Source organism: Nematostella vectensis, chromosome 6 (assembly GCF_932526225.1).
Source record: "Nematostella vectensis chromosome 6, jaNemVect1.1, whole genome shotgun sequence".
NCBI lineage: Eukaryota > Metazoa > Cnidaria > Anthozoa > Actiniaria > Edwardsiidae > Nematostella > Nematostella vectensis.
In genome coordinates this window covers 14,007,237-14,020,740 of record NC_064039.1, presented here as the reverse complement: position 1 = coordinate 14,020,740, position 13,504 = coordinate 14,007,237, and the positions used below count along the sequence as shown (strand labels likewise).

General features: G+C 42.0%; 2 protein-coding genes across 8 annotated transcripts in view; one reads left to right on the top strand and one right to left on the bottom strand.

Moving 5' to 3' along the window:
- The window catches only part of LOC5506716, a 133,963-nt gene that overhangs the window by 84,416 nt on the left and 36,043 nt on the right, over window positions 1-13,504 (top strand). The window contains exons 10-11 of one of the 6 annotated variants that reach the window (XR_007312089.1): window positions 49-1,402; window positions 1,543-2,423. The exons of 4 other annotated variants lie outside the window; for them this stretch is intronic. Coding sequence is in view for 1 of the 2 variants with exons in the window: in XM_048729526.1 (XP_048585483.1) it covers window positions 49-341 (293 nt within the window). In the remaining variant the exon portion in view is untranslated. Of the gene's footprint in view, window positions 1-48; window positions 2,424-13,504 lie in introns of those variants that run through there. One more of the 6 variants, XM_048729526.1, reaches the window with a different exon arrangement.
- LOC5506700 overlaps window positions 1-13,504 on the bottom strand; it is a 64,591-nt gene that overhangs the window by 48,963 nt on the left and 2,124 nt on the right. Inside the window, exons 3-10 of one of the 2 annotated variants that reach the window (XM_048729537.1) lie at window positions 12,699-12,959; window positions 11,866-12,048; window positions 10,463-10,702; window positions 9,583-9,768; window positions 8,454-8,723; window positions 7,940-8,085; window positions 7,426-7,657; window positions 5,267-7,341 (exon numbers count right to left, since the gene is read on the bottom strand). In XM_048729537.1, the coding sequence (XP_048585494.1) occupies window positions 7,049-7,341; window positions 7,426-7,657; window positions 7,940-8,085; window positions 8,454-8,723; window positions 9,583-9,768; window positions 10,463-10,702; window positions 11,866-12,048; window positions 12,699-12,959 (1,811 nt within the window). In that variant the 3' untranslated portion in view covers window positions 5,267-7,048. Of the gene's footprint in view, window positions 1-5,266; window positions 7,342-7,425; window positions 7,658-7,939; window positions 8,086-8,453; window positions 8,724-9,582; window positions 9,769-10,462; window positions 10,703-11,865; window positions 12,049-12,698; window positions 12,960-13,504 lie in introns of those variants that run through there. The other variant, XM_048729538.1, reaches the window with a different exon arrangement.

Below are 13,504 nucleotides of genomic sequence, written 5' to 3'. Positions count from 1 at the left end.
ATAGTCAGAATCTTTTTAAATGTCTTGTTTTCCCCACTCTTGTTTCAGCTCTTAAGACACTATACGATAAAAGCATTTTGATGTCACAGTACTTACCACCATCCGGTCACGACAACTACGCGTTACGAAGTCACGCAGTCGCCATAGAGCAAGATGTAACGGTGGAAGATTGCGTTATGTTCTGCATGCTGGATCGCAGGTGTCAATCACTAAACTATGTCACAAGCAGCAAGACTTGCGAGATCAACAACTCGACCAGACACGAGAGCGAAGATGATGTTACACCAAGAGCAGGAGTGCTTTATTACGAGCCTGTACAGTTTATACAAGTCAACGATTAGTTGCGTGTGGTGTCAGTGATAATGGGTTTGATGTCAACGATTATGCCTAGTGCACACTAGCGACATATCGACATAACGACATGGGCGCTCGCAATCTTATCTTCGACATGACGACATAAGGGAAAAAACATGTTTTTTCTTTTATGTCATTATGTCCATGTCGTTATGTCGGGCTAAACATAGTGCGCGCGCCGATGTCGTTATGTTTCTAGTGTGCACTAGGCATTAGAATCGGGTAGTGTACGCTAGTAAAACAACCCCAAAAGGGTATGTTACAACCCCAAGAGGGGATGTTAGAAGTGCTCCAAAACGAGGCTAAATGGGTTAAACACGCTGAAAATATTTACGTCATATCAACAATGCGTTTGGTGCGCGGGTCGTAGCGGTGCCAGAGGTAATGATGAGTGATGCTTGCGCTGTTAACAAGGGCCGTAGCGGTTACAGAAGTAATGCTAACTGATGCTTGCGCTGTTAACACGGGCCGTAGCGGTTACAGGAGTAATGATGAGTGATGCTTGCGCTGTTAACACGGGCCGTAGCGGTTACAGGAGTAATGCTAACTGATGCTTGCGCTGTTAACACGGGCCGTAGCGGTTACAGGAGTAATGATGAGTGATGCTTGCGCTGTTAACACGGGCCGTAGCGGTTACAGGAGTAATGATGAGTGATGCTTGCGCTGTTAACACGGGCCGTAGCGGTTACAGGAGTAATGATGAGTGATGCTTGCGCTGTTAACACGGGCCGTAGCGGTTACAGGAGTAATGATGAGTGATGCTTGCGCTGTTAACACGGGCCGTAGCGGTTACAGGAGTAATGATGAGTGATGCTTGCGCTGTTAACACGGGCCGTAGCGGTTACAGGAGTGATGATGACTGATGCTTGCGCTGTTAACACGGGCCGTAGCGGTTACAGGAGTAATGATGAGTGATGCTTGCGCTGTTAACACGGGCCGTAGCGGTTACAGGAGTAATGATGAGTGATGCTTGCGCTGTTTACACTGAGCGTAGCGGTGACTATCGCAGAAAACAATGTTTTTAATTTTTATTGACCACAATAAGCAGGTAAATCAGACCTTCCCAGTTCTAATCTTTACTTCACAACTCAACTTTTTAGATTTTGGTCAGAGCTTAAAGCAGTAAACCGACAAATTCGCTTTGAACTCCTTTTTAAATTTAAAAGCTTTATTGACCACAATAAGCAGGTAAATCAGACCTTCCCAGTTCTAATCTTTACTTCACAACTCAACTTTTTAGATTTTGGTCAGAGCTTAAAGCAGTAAACCGACAAATTCGCTTTGAACTCCTTTTTAAATTTAAAAGCTTTATTGACCACAATAAGCAGGTAAATCAGACCTTCCCAGTTCTAATCTTTACTTCACAACTCAACTTTTTAGATTTTGGTCAGAGCTTAAAGCAGTAAACCGACAAATTCGCTTTGAACTCCTTTTTAAATTTAAAAGCTTTTTAATCATCAAATCAATAATGGATAATTGTTAAACAGAAATTCCTTCTTTATTTAGTGGGAGTGATATAGGGAATTCTAAATTTGCGTATGTTCTCTCTATTAACGGTCAATGAGCCGGTTCAAAATACTCATTGACAGAGCTTGAGTTACTTGTGCTTCGATGACCTTTTGCGTTTCGGACACATATTTGGCAAGCTAATCTTTTGAATTTTCTTCGAAACCACATGCCATTTTCACTCCTTGGTTTAGACATCATTTATTTTTATCGCTATCTCATTTTAAGGAAAATCTTGTAGTGACAGGCCCTTTGAGCATGCGCAGTTCAGTTTTAAAACTTAATCATTATTCTATCTTAGAGTTACCTTGACTTCATTGATTATTTTGTAAATACGCAGGGACGAGAGACCAACCCTGTGATTTCCCACGCCCTTGCGCTTTTGGCTGATTGGTTCGTTTTGCCGAATGTATCCAATTCTCCCTATTTATCTCCTTTCATGTGGGACCTCCACATGGATTGCTGTCTGGTCCTAGCGTATAAATATAGCGACCTTAGTTCTGTTGTTTTGTTGTTATATTGTGTGGTTGCGACTGTGAACAATTAAAGAATTGGAAATACCAGTCTTGCCTTCGTCTTCATCTTCGTCTTAAAGATCCCGGCTACACTCTTTTTTTTTATAAGAACCTTTTTTTTATAAGAACGTCCAGCCTGAGTTTTCACCAAATATCAAGAACATACCGAGGCTCAGATAGCAGAAAAAAATTCCTTTTTTTAGTCCTGATGCGTTCTAAAATGCAGAATCAATTTGTGCTCATAGTAACAACCTTATTATTGCTATTGATCATTAGTGTAATTCTCTTCCTTATAAATCATATGGGTATTATATTCTTTATATACAATAAAATTTAAGAACATCGTTAAGAATATATTCAGCCTTGAAATGTCCCAAAAATAAGAACGGGCCAGCCTCAACGGAAATTTCTTATAAAAAAAGAGTGTAGTCCCCTAAACATAGAGGGTAATCATATTTTATTTTTGATTTTGTCTTTCATTGTCCCCAAAAAGAAAGAAACCCGATTATTTTTGCAAGGACTTAAAAAAAATATCAAAGAAAGTGTAGAAGGGATAGAAAACAATTTTCTCCTTTTTCTTGAAATTTTCACGTAAAAGCCGTGTGGATATAGCATCTATAAAGAATCAAAGAAAAAAGAAAATTCCTGAATAGCTATTTAAAAAATTCTACATTATGTGTTGCTTAGAATGCAACACATTATGTAGAATTATATTGCATTAAATTAAATAAAAACTTACAACATGACTTCTTCTTGTGTTTTTAATGTCTAGAGTTTTATTACGGTTATTTTTTCTTGAAAAACATATCAGCACCCTTACCATAACCCTGTTTGCATTTGTCGGAAAAGATTCGGAAAACAACCATGCGGAGTGTGATCACATTCCATTCTGCAATTTAGACAATAGCTAATAGAAAACGACCAAAACATAGAGATCGGGGGAAAGGAGCTGGAATTATGCGTCGTTTAGTTACGATAGAAAGATATGAAGGAGGTTTTCAATGACTCCTCAATTTACATAGCATACTAATTAATCATCAAAATATTCGGTCAGCGATCTAGAAAAACATTGTACGTGGGAATTGGAAATTAGACGCATTTTTATTCTTGCAGCGCCGAATGAAGTGGTAGCTCTCTAAGATGGCGAGGCATCATTAACGTTCTAAGAAAGAAATCTCGCGATCTAAAAATTTTTCAATCGGTTTTGGCATCAAAAGAATTTCTTAGAATATAGGTATCAAGCAAAATATTAGTCGGTTGTTGAATTTACCTCCTTGGACAAAGTTGTGGTCGTCTAAATATTACGGGTTATTATTGTATAAATTAAACCTCTAAAATCAACATCCTTCATTTTCTCAAAAACGCTCATGTGAAAATTGTTTAAAATCACCACGCAATTGGAAAACGATAGTATCTTCAATTTCGGGTAGCCTGTGGTGAAAAAACTAGAGAGGGCCCCAAAGTGGGTGTAGTATGCATACGCTTTTTCTCGCCGAATTTTAGTTCACTGAACATGGCAGCTCAAAGGAAGGTATGGCTTTCGATGGTAGGTCGTCATCAGAAAACACCGGGGCCATGTATCGGGGGTTTTAACAGCGTCACAGTCCCCGGTAGCCGGGAAAGTAACGCACATTTCACACCACATAAATGTTACTTTCCCCGCTATGTCCCGGGGGTCGAGCTTGTGATCTCTAGGTAGGTTAATGTATGGTAATGGTTAGATTAAGTAGGGTGACGTCATATCTTGGAGATACCACGCCCTACCTTGAAATATTTCAGCATATTTAAACTTCCATCCTTCCTTGGTAATATAGTGCATTTATATCTACAAATCAGTGCAATGTGACCGTGCAGCAAAAGCGCAAAGTGGAGAGGTGTCGAACTTCTGGTACTGTAGCAAGTCGCCTTTTCCCTCGGACAGAAGAAGAGTCTTACAAAAGAATAAGAAATCCATGGACTTCACTTTCTAGCCTTTTAAATGTTTATTATTTGCCCTTTTTGATCATGATGAGTTGGTACGCGGAACCAAATGATTTTCTTGAATATCTGGCGAAGTATACATGATATGACAATAAAGCTTGGCATAGTGATAGATCGGGGTAACTTACAACAATTTGCACCTGGTCCAGTCATTAATTTCAGCGAAATATAGAATTTTTTGTTACCACGTTAACCGTTGTCATGGTTACGGGCTCGATGGACCAGATACAAAGGCTATTTATTATGGGGCTTTTGACTATGAATAAATATATGTGCTTAGAACACCAAATTGCACTATATAAGTTTTCCCCATTTTCGTTTTTGGCTAATTGATATGCAAATATATGCACATTTGCTGCTTCCATGGCAACAGACTGTGCAGATCATAGTTTTTCCTATGGTTATTCACCATTCCAAATTTGGTTGTTGTAGGTTATCGGAGTCTTGTATTTCTAAATAATGCTTAGATATCCGCGTATAAGCCCATAGTCAAGAATTAATTAGCCCAAGTAGAAAAGATACAGGAGCCCACGGGGTCTAATTTCTAGACTTTTGAGGTATCTTCATACCTTTACTTTATTTGCACTTCGCAGCCCTTGTTCTAGCTCTAACTTACTCACGTCTCTCCATCTGAGGTCATTATACTTTAGAGAGTGAGTTTTCCGCAGTTGTTATGCTGATTTTGTCATAAACAGAAAAAAGACCCTGGGGAACTACACAATTTAGAATTCGTAAACAGCTATTCAGGAATCTTTATTGTTTTTGATACTATATCCATGACTTTTATGTGAAAAATCCCAGAGAAGGGAAAACACAATTGATACTTTTGTTATGGCAAAAATAATCGTTCTTTTTCTGTTTTTTTTTTTAAGGGGGGGGGGGGGGGGCAATGAGAAACAAAACACACAATATGATTACCACCTACTAACATACTGAGGTAGTTCTGTTGAACAATTATTCAATACTGTGATGATTATAATTTTTTCAATTTAAAAGGGAATTTAAATCAAATTTGTCGGTATACTGCTTTAAGCTTTGAAAAAATTGCATTTAGTGCATTTTGATTAGTCAGCGCCTTACGGAGAGGTGGCGTGCTGGGAGGGCCAGTATCAACCAGTTTTACACCTGGCACCGCTAAGCCTCGTAATATATAGATTCAGGCACTGCCTATAAGCGGAGCCAACATTTAACAGCTTTTTGTGTTGACTGATACAGGTAGTTTTAGGGGATCTAGGGGCGCAAGCATCAGTCAGCATTACTCCTAGCCCCTCTACGCCCCTTTTAAATAGCACCAGAACCAGTTAGCATTACTCCTGGCACCGCTACGGCCCGTGTTAACAGCACAAGCATCACTCATCATTACCTCTGGCACTGCTACGCCCAGTATTGCCCCCGAATGATCCCCCGAAATTTCGATGTGCTCGCAGTTTTCGGCTAATGCTCGCATGCTCGCGCAATTTTTTTCCGACTAAAAATGCTCGGTCTTGCATAAAAAACGGGGTGCTCGCCAAAGACCATTCGGGGGCCCTCCCAGTGTAAACAGTATCTAAATCAGTCATCATTACTACTGGCACTGCTACGTCCAGTTTAAACATCATCTAAATCAGTCATCATTACTACTGGCACCGCTACGCCCAGTGTAAACAGCATCTAAATCAGTCATCATTACTACTGGCACCGCTACGTCCAGTGTAAACATCATCTAAATCAGTCATCATTACTACTGGCACTGCTACGTCCAGTTTAAACAGCATCTAAATCAATCAGCATTACTCCTGGAACCGCTACGCCTTTTTCGAATAGCGCCAGCACCAGTCATCATTACTTCTGGCACCGCTACGTTCAGTTTAAACAGTATCTAAATCAGTCATCATTACTACTGGCACCGCTACGCCCAGTGTAAACAGCATCTAAATCAGTCATCATTACTCCTGGCACCGCTACGCCCAGTGTAAACATCATCTAAATCAGTCATCATTACTACTGGCACCGCTACGTCCAGTATAAACAGCATCTAAATCAATCAGCATTACTCCTGGCACCGCTACGGCCAGTGTAAACAGCATCTAAATCAGTCATCATTAGTACTGGCACCGCTACGCCCAGTGTAAACATCATCTAAATCAGTCATCATTACACCTGGCACCGCAGCGGCCCGTGTAAACAGCATCTAAATCAGTCATCATTACTCTTGGCACCGCTACGGCCAGTGTAAACAGCATCTAAAACAGTCATCATTACTCCTGGCACCGCTACGCCCAGTGTAAACATCATCTAAATCAGTCATCATTACTCCTGGCACCGCTACGTCCAGTGTAAACAGTATCTAAATCAGTCATCATTACTCCTGGCACCGCTACGCCCAGTGTAAACATCATCTAAATCAGTCATCATTACTACTGGCACCGCTACGCCCAGTGTAAACATCATCTAAATCAGTCATCATTACTACTGGCACCGCTACGCCCAGTGTAAACATCATCTAAATCAGTCATCATTACTTCCGGCACCGCTACGGCCCGTGTACCACACGCATTGTTGATATCACGCAATTACTTGTCAGAGTGTTAAACTAGTTCAGCCTCGCAGAGGAGCCCTCTTCACCCTAGTGTATTCTGGGATTGTTTTACTGTCGTACATCACCCGCTTCTAATCGTTGACATCAAACACATTATCACCGACACCACACGCATCTAATCGTTGAATTGTATAAACTGTACAGACTCGTAATGGAGCACTCCTGCTCTCAATGTAACATCATCTTCGCTCTCGTGTCTGGTCGAGTTGTTGATCTCGCAAGTTTGGCTGCTTGTATTGTAGTTTAGTGATTGACACCTGCAATCCAACATGCAGAACATAACGCAATCTTCCACCGTGACATCTTGCTCTATGGCGACTGCGTGACTTCGTAACGCGTAGTTGTCGTAACCGGATGAGGATATGTACTGGGACATCAAGATGCTTTCATCGTATGGTGTCACAAGTGCTAAAACAAAGAGTGGGGGAAACAAGACATTTTAAAAGATTCTGACTTTGATGGTGAACCAATCGATGTTTCAGCTTCTAGTACCTCTAGTGCAGTATCTTGCCTCCACAGCAAACTTCAGCGCTTTAAGTCTGTAGACGTAGAATCCATGGCAACGGCGGACAAAGATTTGCGTCTGATAACGGCAGCAATCATCGTCCCAGTGAAAACACACTGTCCGCTGTACCACGCCATCGCGGGCGCTGGGATGAGGTTCCGTCATCCATCCGGTGGCCTTGGTGTTGCAGCGATGGGTAGGTACGCACGACTCGGCGAGCTAATGGTGGGGTGGAAGAGATATAAATTACTTTCCACTTAGGAAAAAATAAAGCAGAACTCAAAGAATCGTAGTGAAGGGTGCAGGATGGCACGAGCACACGACCCTAACCTCGATCGCAGAAACATGGAAATTCTTTTAAGAATTCATTAAAATAAATATCAAAAATAGACACAGCCTAAAGTGAAGCCAGCGTTTTATCATTCAACCTAACTAAAATAGTGTCAAAAAGATCCCATTTGGGAAAATGGAAAAGAACAGATATCATTTTTGAAATTGTACCTGCATGGGTGCTGACCCCGCTTCGTATCGCCGCCATTTCGTCTCATTGATATCACCGTCGTTGCTAAAGCTCCCTGTGACTTTATATGTGGCATCTCGTGTGGGATGATTTTTGGTCTGGTGATCTCGACACATCATGAGGTGACCTGTAATGAAGGGAAAATTATAAACCAGAGAATAGGTCAATGTTTTTTGGTAGGAACGTGTGGATTTTACCATTTTGTCATATAGAGCGTTGTCTTTTGAAGTTTGCTCAAAATTCGAATAAATCACCCATTTTGCAGCGGAGTAAATAGAACGCATGAGACATTCCAGGTCTTTTTATTTATCTATTACTTCTTTTATTTATTCTTTTTTATTTATTTGTTTGTTTAGTTAGGTATTTTTTTATTCATTCATTAATTCAGGTATTCATTTATTTAGGCATTCGTATATTTATTTGCTTACTGGTAAGCAATGGCTCTTTCTCCCAGACAAACAGCGACGTTCATGGGAAATAACAGTCAACACTTACTGAGATGGTGAACAGGAAACTGGTAGAAGTCAGAGCCGTGTTTGTTGGACACGATGCACTCCAATGTCAAGTCCCCATACGCCACACCCTCCAAGGCTGGTGTCCGAAAATGACGACTAGAACCGTTTTGGTAAACTTTGCCATTTAGTACCCAGGCTACATCTGGCACAGGGTACCCAAACGCCTCGGGGCATGTAAAGTTTGCAAAAGTAGCTTGAATGTCGTAGATTTCAGGCACCTCCGGTGGTGGGGGTTTGTTGAGGATCACAGCTGTTGACGAGAAAGAAGAATTATTTGTTTTACCCGTAAAGCACACCCTTCGCACTATTCCAAAAGGCCTTTCGAGCTATAAGCTCGCGTGCGCATTTCAATAGAAACCTTTCTCAACTACCGTCATGCATCAAATAAAGCGCGCGCTGTATGACGGTAGACGAGGTAGGTTTCCATGTCGAGTGTGCGCGCATGCTTATAGCTGGAATGGCCTAGTGATTACAAATTATTATTGATTACAAACATGGAACATGTCCACAACACAAAGTTCACAAACAGGGTCATCCTAGCATTGAAAGGTTCTTCACCATCTTCTCTCTACAGCGAGAGTTACCCTTCTCCGGCACGACCCAAATTCTGCATCATATGCACGCACAGATAAAGGGACAAATATCCAGTGTCTCCAGTTTCTCTCCCTTATGTTACCTTTACTGTCCATAGACCTCACCTCAAAAAGGATGAGTATCATGTTAGCTCTTACTACATGCACGAACAGATAGAGGCTCAAATATCAAGTATCTCCATTCACCATTCACCTCTCGGAGTAGACACCTTTGCGTACGCATCTTTTCTCTCGGAGTAGACACCTTTGCGTACGCATCTTTGCTCTCGGAGTAGACACCTTTGCGTACGTAACTTTGCTCTCGAAGTAGTCACCTTTGCGTACGCACCTTTGCACTCGGTGTAGATACCTTTGCGTACGCACCACAGGGCCAGTACCAGTCAGAATTCAACCCCCTCCCCACACACACGCACCTTTGCTCTCGGAGTACACCTCCACCTCACAAAAGGTGAGTACCAGTTAAAATTCCCCATGAATCCCTCCTCTCCTCTCCTCCCCTCCCCCCCACACACGTACCTTTGCTCTCGGAGTACACCTCCACCTCACACAGGGTGAAAACCATATTAGCTCCCACCAGACGCACGTTCACATAGCGTCCTGATCTCCTCGGCTTGCAGTAGATGGATAGCTTCTGCAGTGTTGCCATGGAGAACATGTCTCCACAGCGAGGATTGGTGTTGCTGTTATCGGTCAGAGAGTCTCCTGGGGGGAGACATCAACCCTGGCTCAGGAAGACGAGTGATTTCTTAGCAGTTCCATGTTTGCAAAATATGTAATGCGCATTATAGGTCACAATCATTTATGAATAGATATTATAGTATTACAAGAACTGACCGTAACTTTGTGAATGTGATGTTCATTTATTATCTTTACAGTAGCAGTGACTTTCTCAGACAACCTGACTTATCAGTGAAATGGCCTTCTTGACACATCCTGTTGATGTCTTTATGTGATGAGTCATCATCTAACAACTAATTTCCAGCTATCAACTTTATCAGGACATAGAGGATTTTAACTCTTTATATAGAAAAGGCCTTACAAAGCATGTGTTACGGTGCAAGAAATAAAAAAAAATTGAATGGAAAATAACTGCAAACGCATTAGCATCATTTCAATGAACACACCGTACTTTTGGAATTTCACTTCCGCTTCTAGAGAATTTTGCCCGAGAGAATGGCAGAGCAGCTGTTTCAAAGTGTTTGAATCGCCTAGACCACATGATCTGAGCGGCCAATCAGAATCGTTCCAGCGACTTCAGTGTCTATTAGTACAGTTACCTACATCACTCATCAGCTTTGACTTAAACGTTGTGCAATATGGCAACGGTCAACAATTCTCATTATCTCAGTATCCCCAAAAGGTGCCAGGCTTATATATTTAAAATGTAATTACTCACCAACTCTGACTTCAGCATTTTGCAATCTCTCTGAATCTTTCACACGATTCACCAGGAACACTTCCGAGACTGGATGAGTAGTGCCCAGGTCCACGCGCCACCAGGGATTAGTATGCGCAGAAGTGTGCGTACAGCTCCCTCTGGCAAAGATCCCGTCAGTGTTCCCATCAACAGCTCGTGAAGCATCGCCGGCACCATAAAGAGAAATCTGGGTCGTAGGTTTTTTCAACTCAAGATTCACTAGAAATTAAAACAAAATATAACAGCAGATTTTTAGTTAAGACTCCTGCATATTTGCATATATGCATTATGGTTTATAGCGGAGCACTGACGCGGCCCAAAGCACCCCCTAGAGGTACACCATACCTAAGATTAAGAAATAAGAGAATAAAAAAGTGAAGCGGTGGTGGGGGGGGGGGGGGGGGGGGCAACAAGTTAGTCACATGGTGTGTGACGTCATCAAGAACCAAAATATTCTCAGCTCATCAAAAACAAAAGTATTCACATCTCATCACCTCGTCCCCAGGGTCTTCGGGGTAATTTTCAGTATCTGACGCCATATGGCAAATTACCCAGGGGACGGGGTTGCACATCTTAAATAGAAACATCTTCAGACAATCAAACTTGGTAGGGGCCATTCAGAAGCACCATTAGTTTGATGATGAAGAGGCTGCAATACAAATACCCTGAAAGAGACTCGTTCCTGAATGTCCACGACGAGAGAGCATTAACTGTAGGGTTCAAGTAAACCATAGCTTTGCAGGATGCTGTTTGTCATGTCGACGGGTTGAAAAGCGATGCATAGAGGTCCCATCTCCTCTCCTACCCCCTCCCCTCCCCCTCTCCGCCAAATTGATGAAATCTTCTTCAACTGTTGATTAAGTTTGCCATCCTCACGTGTATTCTAGTACGGGGTTTATCAGCAGGAGGCCAGACCAAGTACTAGTCAAATGCGGAGGGGAGAAGGGAAACTTGGGAGCCTAGGGATGCTATGGGGAGGATGAAGATTGGAGACACATAATAAGAAACAGGTTCGCATTTGAGACGTGTTTCAAAGTAAATGAGTAGCTAGCCAATTCACCTTATCCTAAGTTTGGCCATAACCCCGCATATTGTAGTGTATTGGGTAGTCAGGTTGAAAATAATAATCCAATAAAAGAGACAGTATGTAACACTGTTAAACTTTAACTCTGGAACGTAAACATTGCCGAACTCAAAAAGCACATGCTCGCCATCTCCTAACTGCGCATGAGCAGTCGGAGAGGCTACTGCGCATGACAATAGCAATCTGAATATATAACACATATCATAAGTTTGCTGTATGCCCAAGGAATATAGAATAAGGCATAGGGACCTCGACGAAGCTCAACACCCCTACCTCCCTCCCTAGGGATTTTGGTTACCTGTCGGGTTCCGGTTCACCATGACCTCGCATATCTCAAGTCTGTTATTCACTCCAGGGATGTATAGTACGACATAGCGACCTCGCAGACCCGGACTGCAGTAGATGGGCTTGTTGATAGGTCCCGTGGTTATCTTACTTCCACACATGGGGTTCTCTATTCCGTTATTCACCAGGCTGTCTCCTGATATGACATGAGAATGTTGATTTTAAATGGATAAACTACAATATCCAGAAGAAAAAAACAAGTCTAACTTAATATACTCACAGAAAGCTAAATCCCTGAATAGTTTGACTGTTTTGTTTGTCTGAGCGGCGAAGTCAAGTGAAGAAGAAAGAAAAAACCGACTAGCGAGCGGAGTGATTGGGCCTAGGATGGCACTATGGATGTAGATGGTAAATAATGTTGTTCGTCTTTTATTTTAAAGTTTCTACAAAAAAACGCCTACATTTGTTTACTTGACTAGCGGATACAAATGGTTACCATGTTTGCGAGGGGAAGGGGGGGGGGGGGGGGGGGGCTGAATTTGGAATTCGTCACCGCGGCCGCTGGGAAAAAAACTGGTCTTACCAGCTATGATTCTGATAAGTATAAAATGAATTCATTTATTTATTATTCATTTCTTGAATTCCCACCAGTTATACTGGTGCGAAAGGCACAGCAGAGCTAGCTCCAAATCAAGTACCCCCTTGAGTGTATTGTTAGTAAGCATTGTAAGCACTATCATTGAGGGTGGTCACTGCCAGAGGGTTTATGATGCTCATCTAAAACTAAATCAACAATTATAAAAAACAACAATGATGATGTTCACCTATGACTAAATCAACACGTACCAACTCTGACTTCCAGTCCTGCCAGTCTCTCTGGGCAACAATCTCCCCTTGATATGATAAACACTTCGTCCACCACGTGGGTCCGTCCGAGGTCCACCCGCCACCACCCTCCGTGAGTAGGGTCTGGGGAGGTCCCAAAGCACCAGATGGTAGACCCAGTGAAAAAATTCGACATGTTAACCCCATCCACAGCGAGGTGAGGAGGTGCTCTGCCTTCCCATATATTCAAGGATGCAGTGGGCTGGCGAAGAGCTAGGTTCCCTGTATTTCCATAAAAAGAAAATAGCAAAAAGGGGCATTTAGATATTTTATCTTTTACTTAGTGACTCAGGTATAGTTTACTTCATTGTTCATAATACGAACGCATGGCTATATAACCGACAGTCGGGAAAGGTCCTCAATGGACCAAATGACCCAGTAAATTGTCAGCATAGTGAGTTCAAAGTATTTTATATTTGTTGAGAAAGGGCAAGCAATATGAGATTGAAATTTAATTTAGAAAATATTTAATTTAGAAAATTGGTTTGCAAGCGAATCTGATTTGAGCTTTGTTGTCGGAATCGAAGCGATTCTGAATTGACCTTTAATGTCGGAATTGAATGTTTTTTTCATTGCTTTTAGGGAGTGTTCATTATTTATGACGGGGGGTATATTCAGCGCCACTCCACTTGAGTTTTCTTTGCAACCCTCTTTGCAAACATCAAAACTTTGTTGACCACCCCCCCCCCCCCAGGAATTAAGCATTTTTTTCGGTATAGAGAAACCCAAAGGAAACCCCAAAAACTTGTTTGACCCCCCTCCTTCTC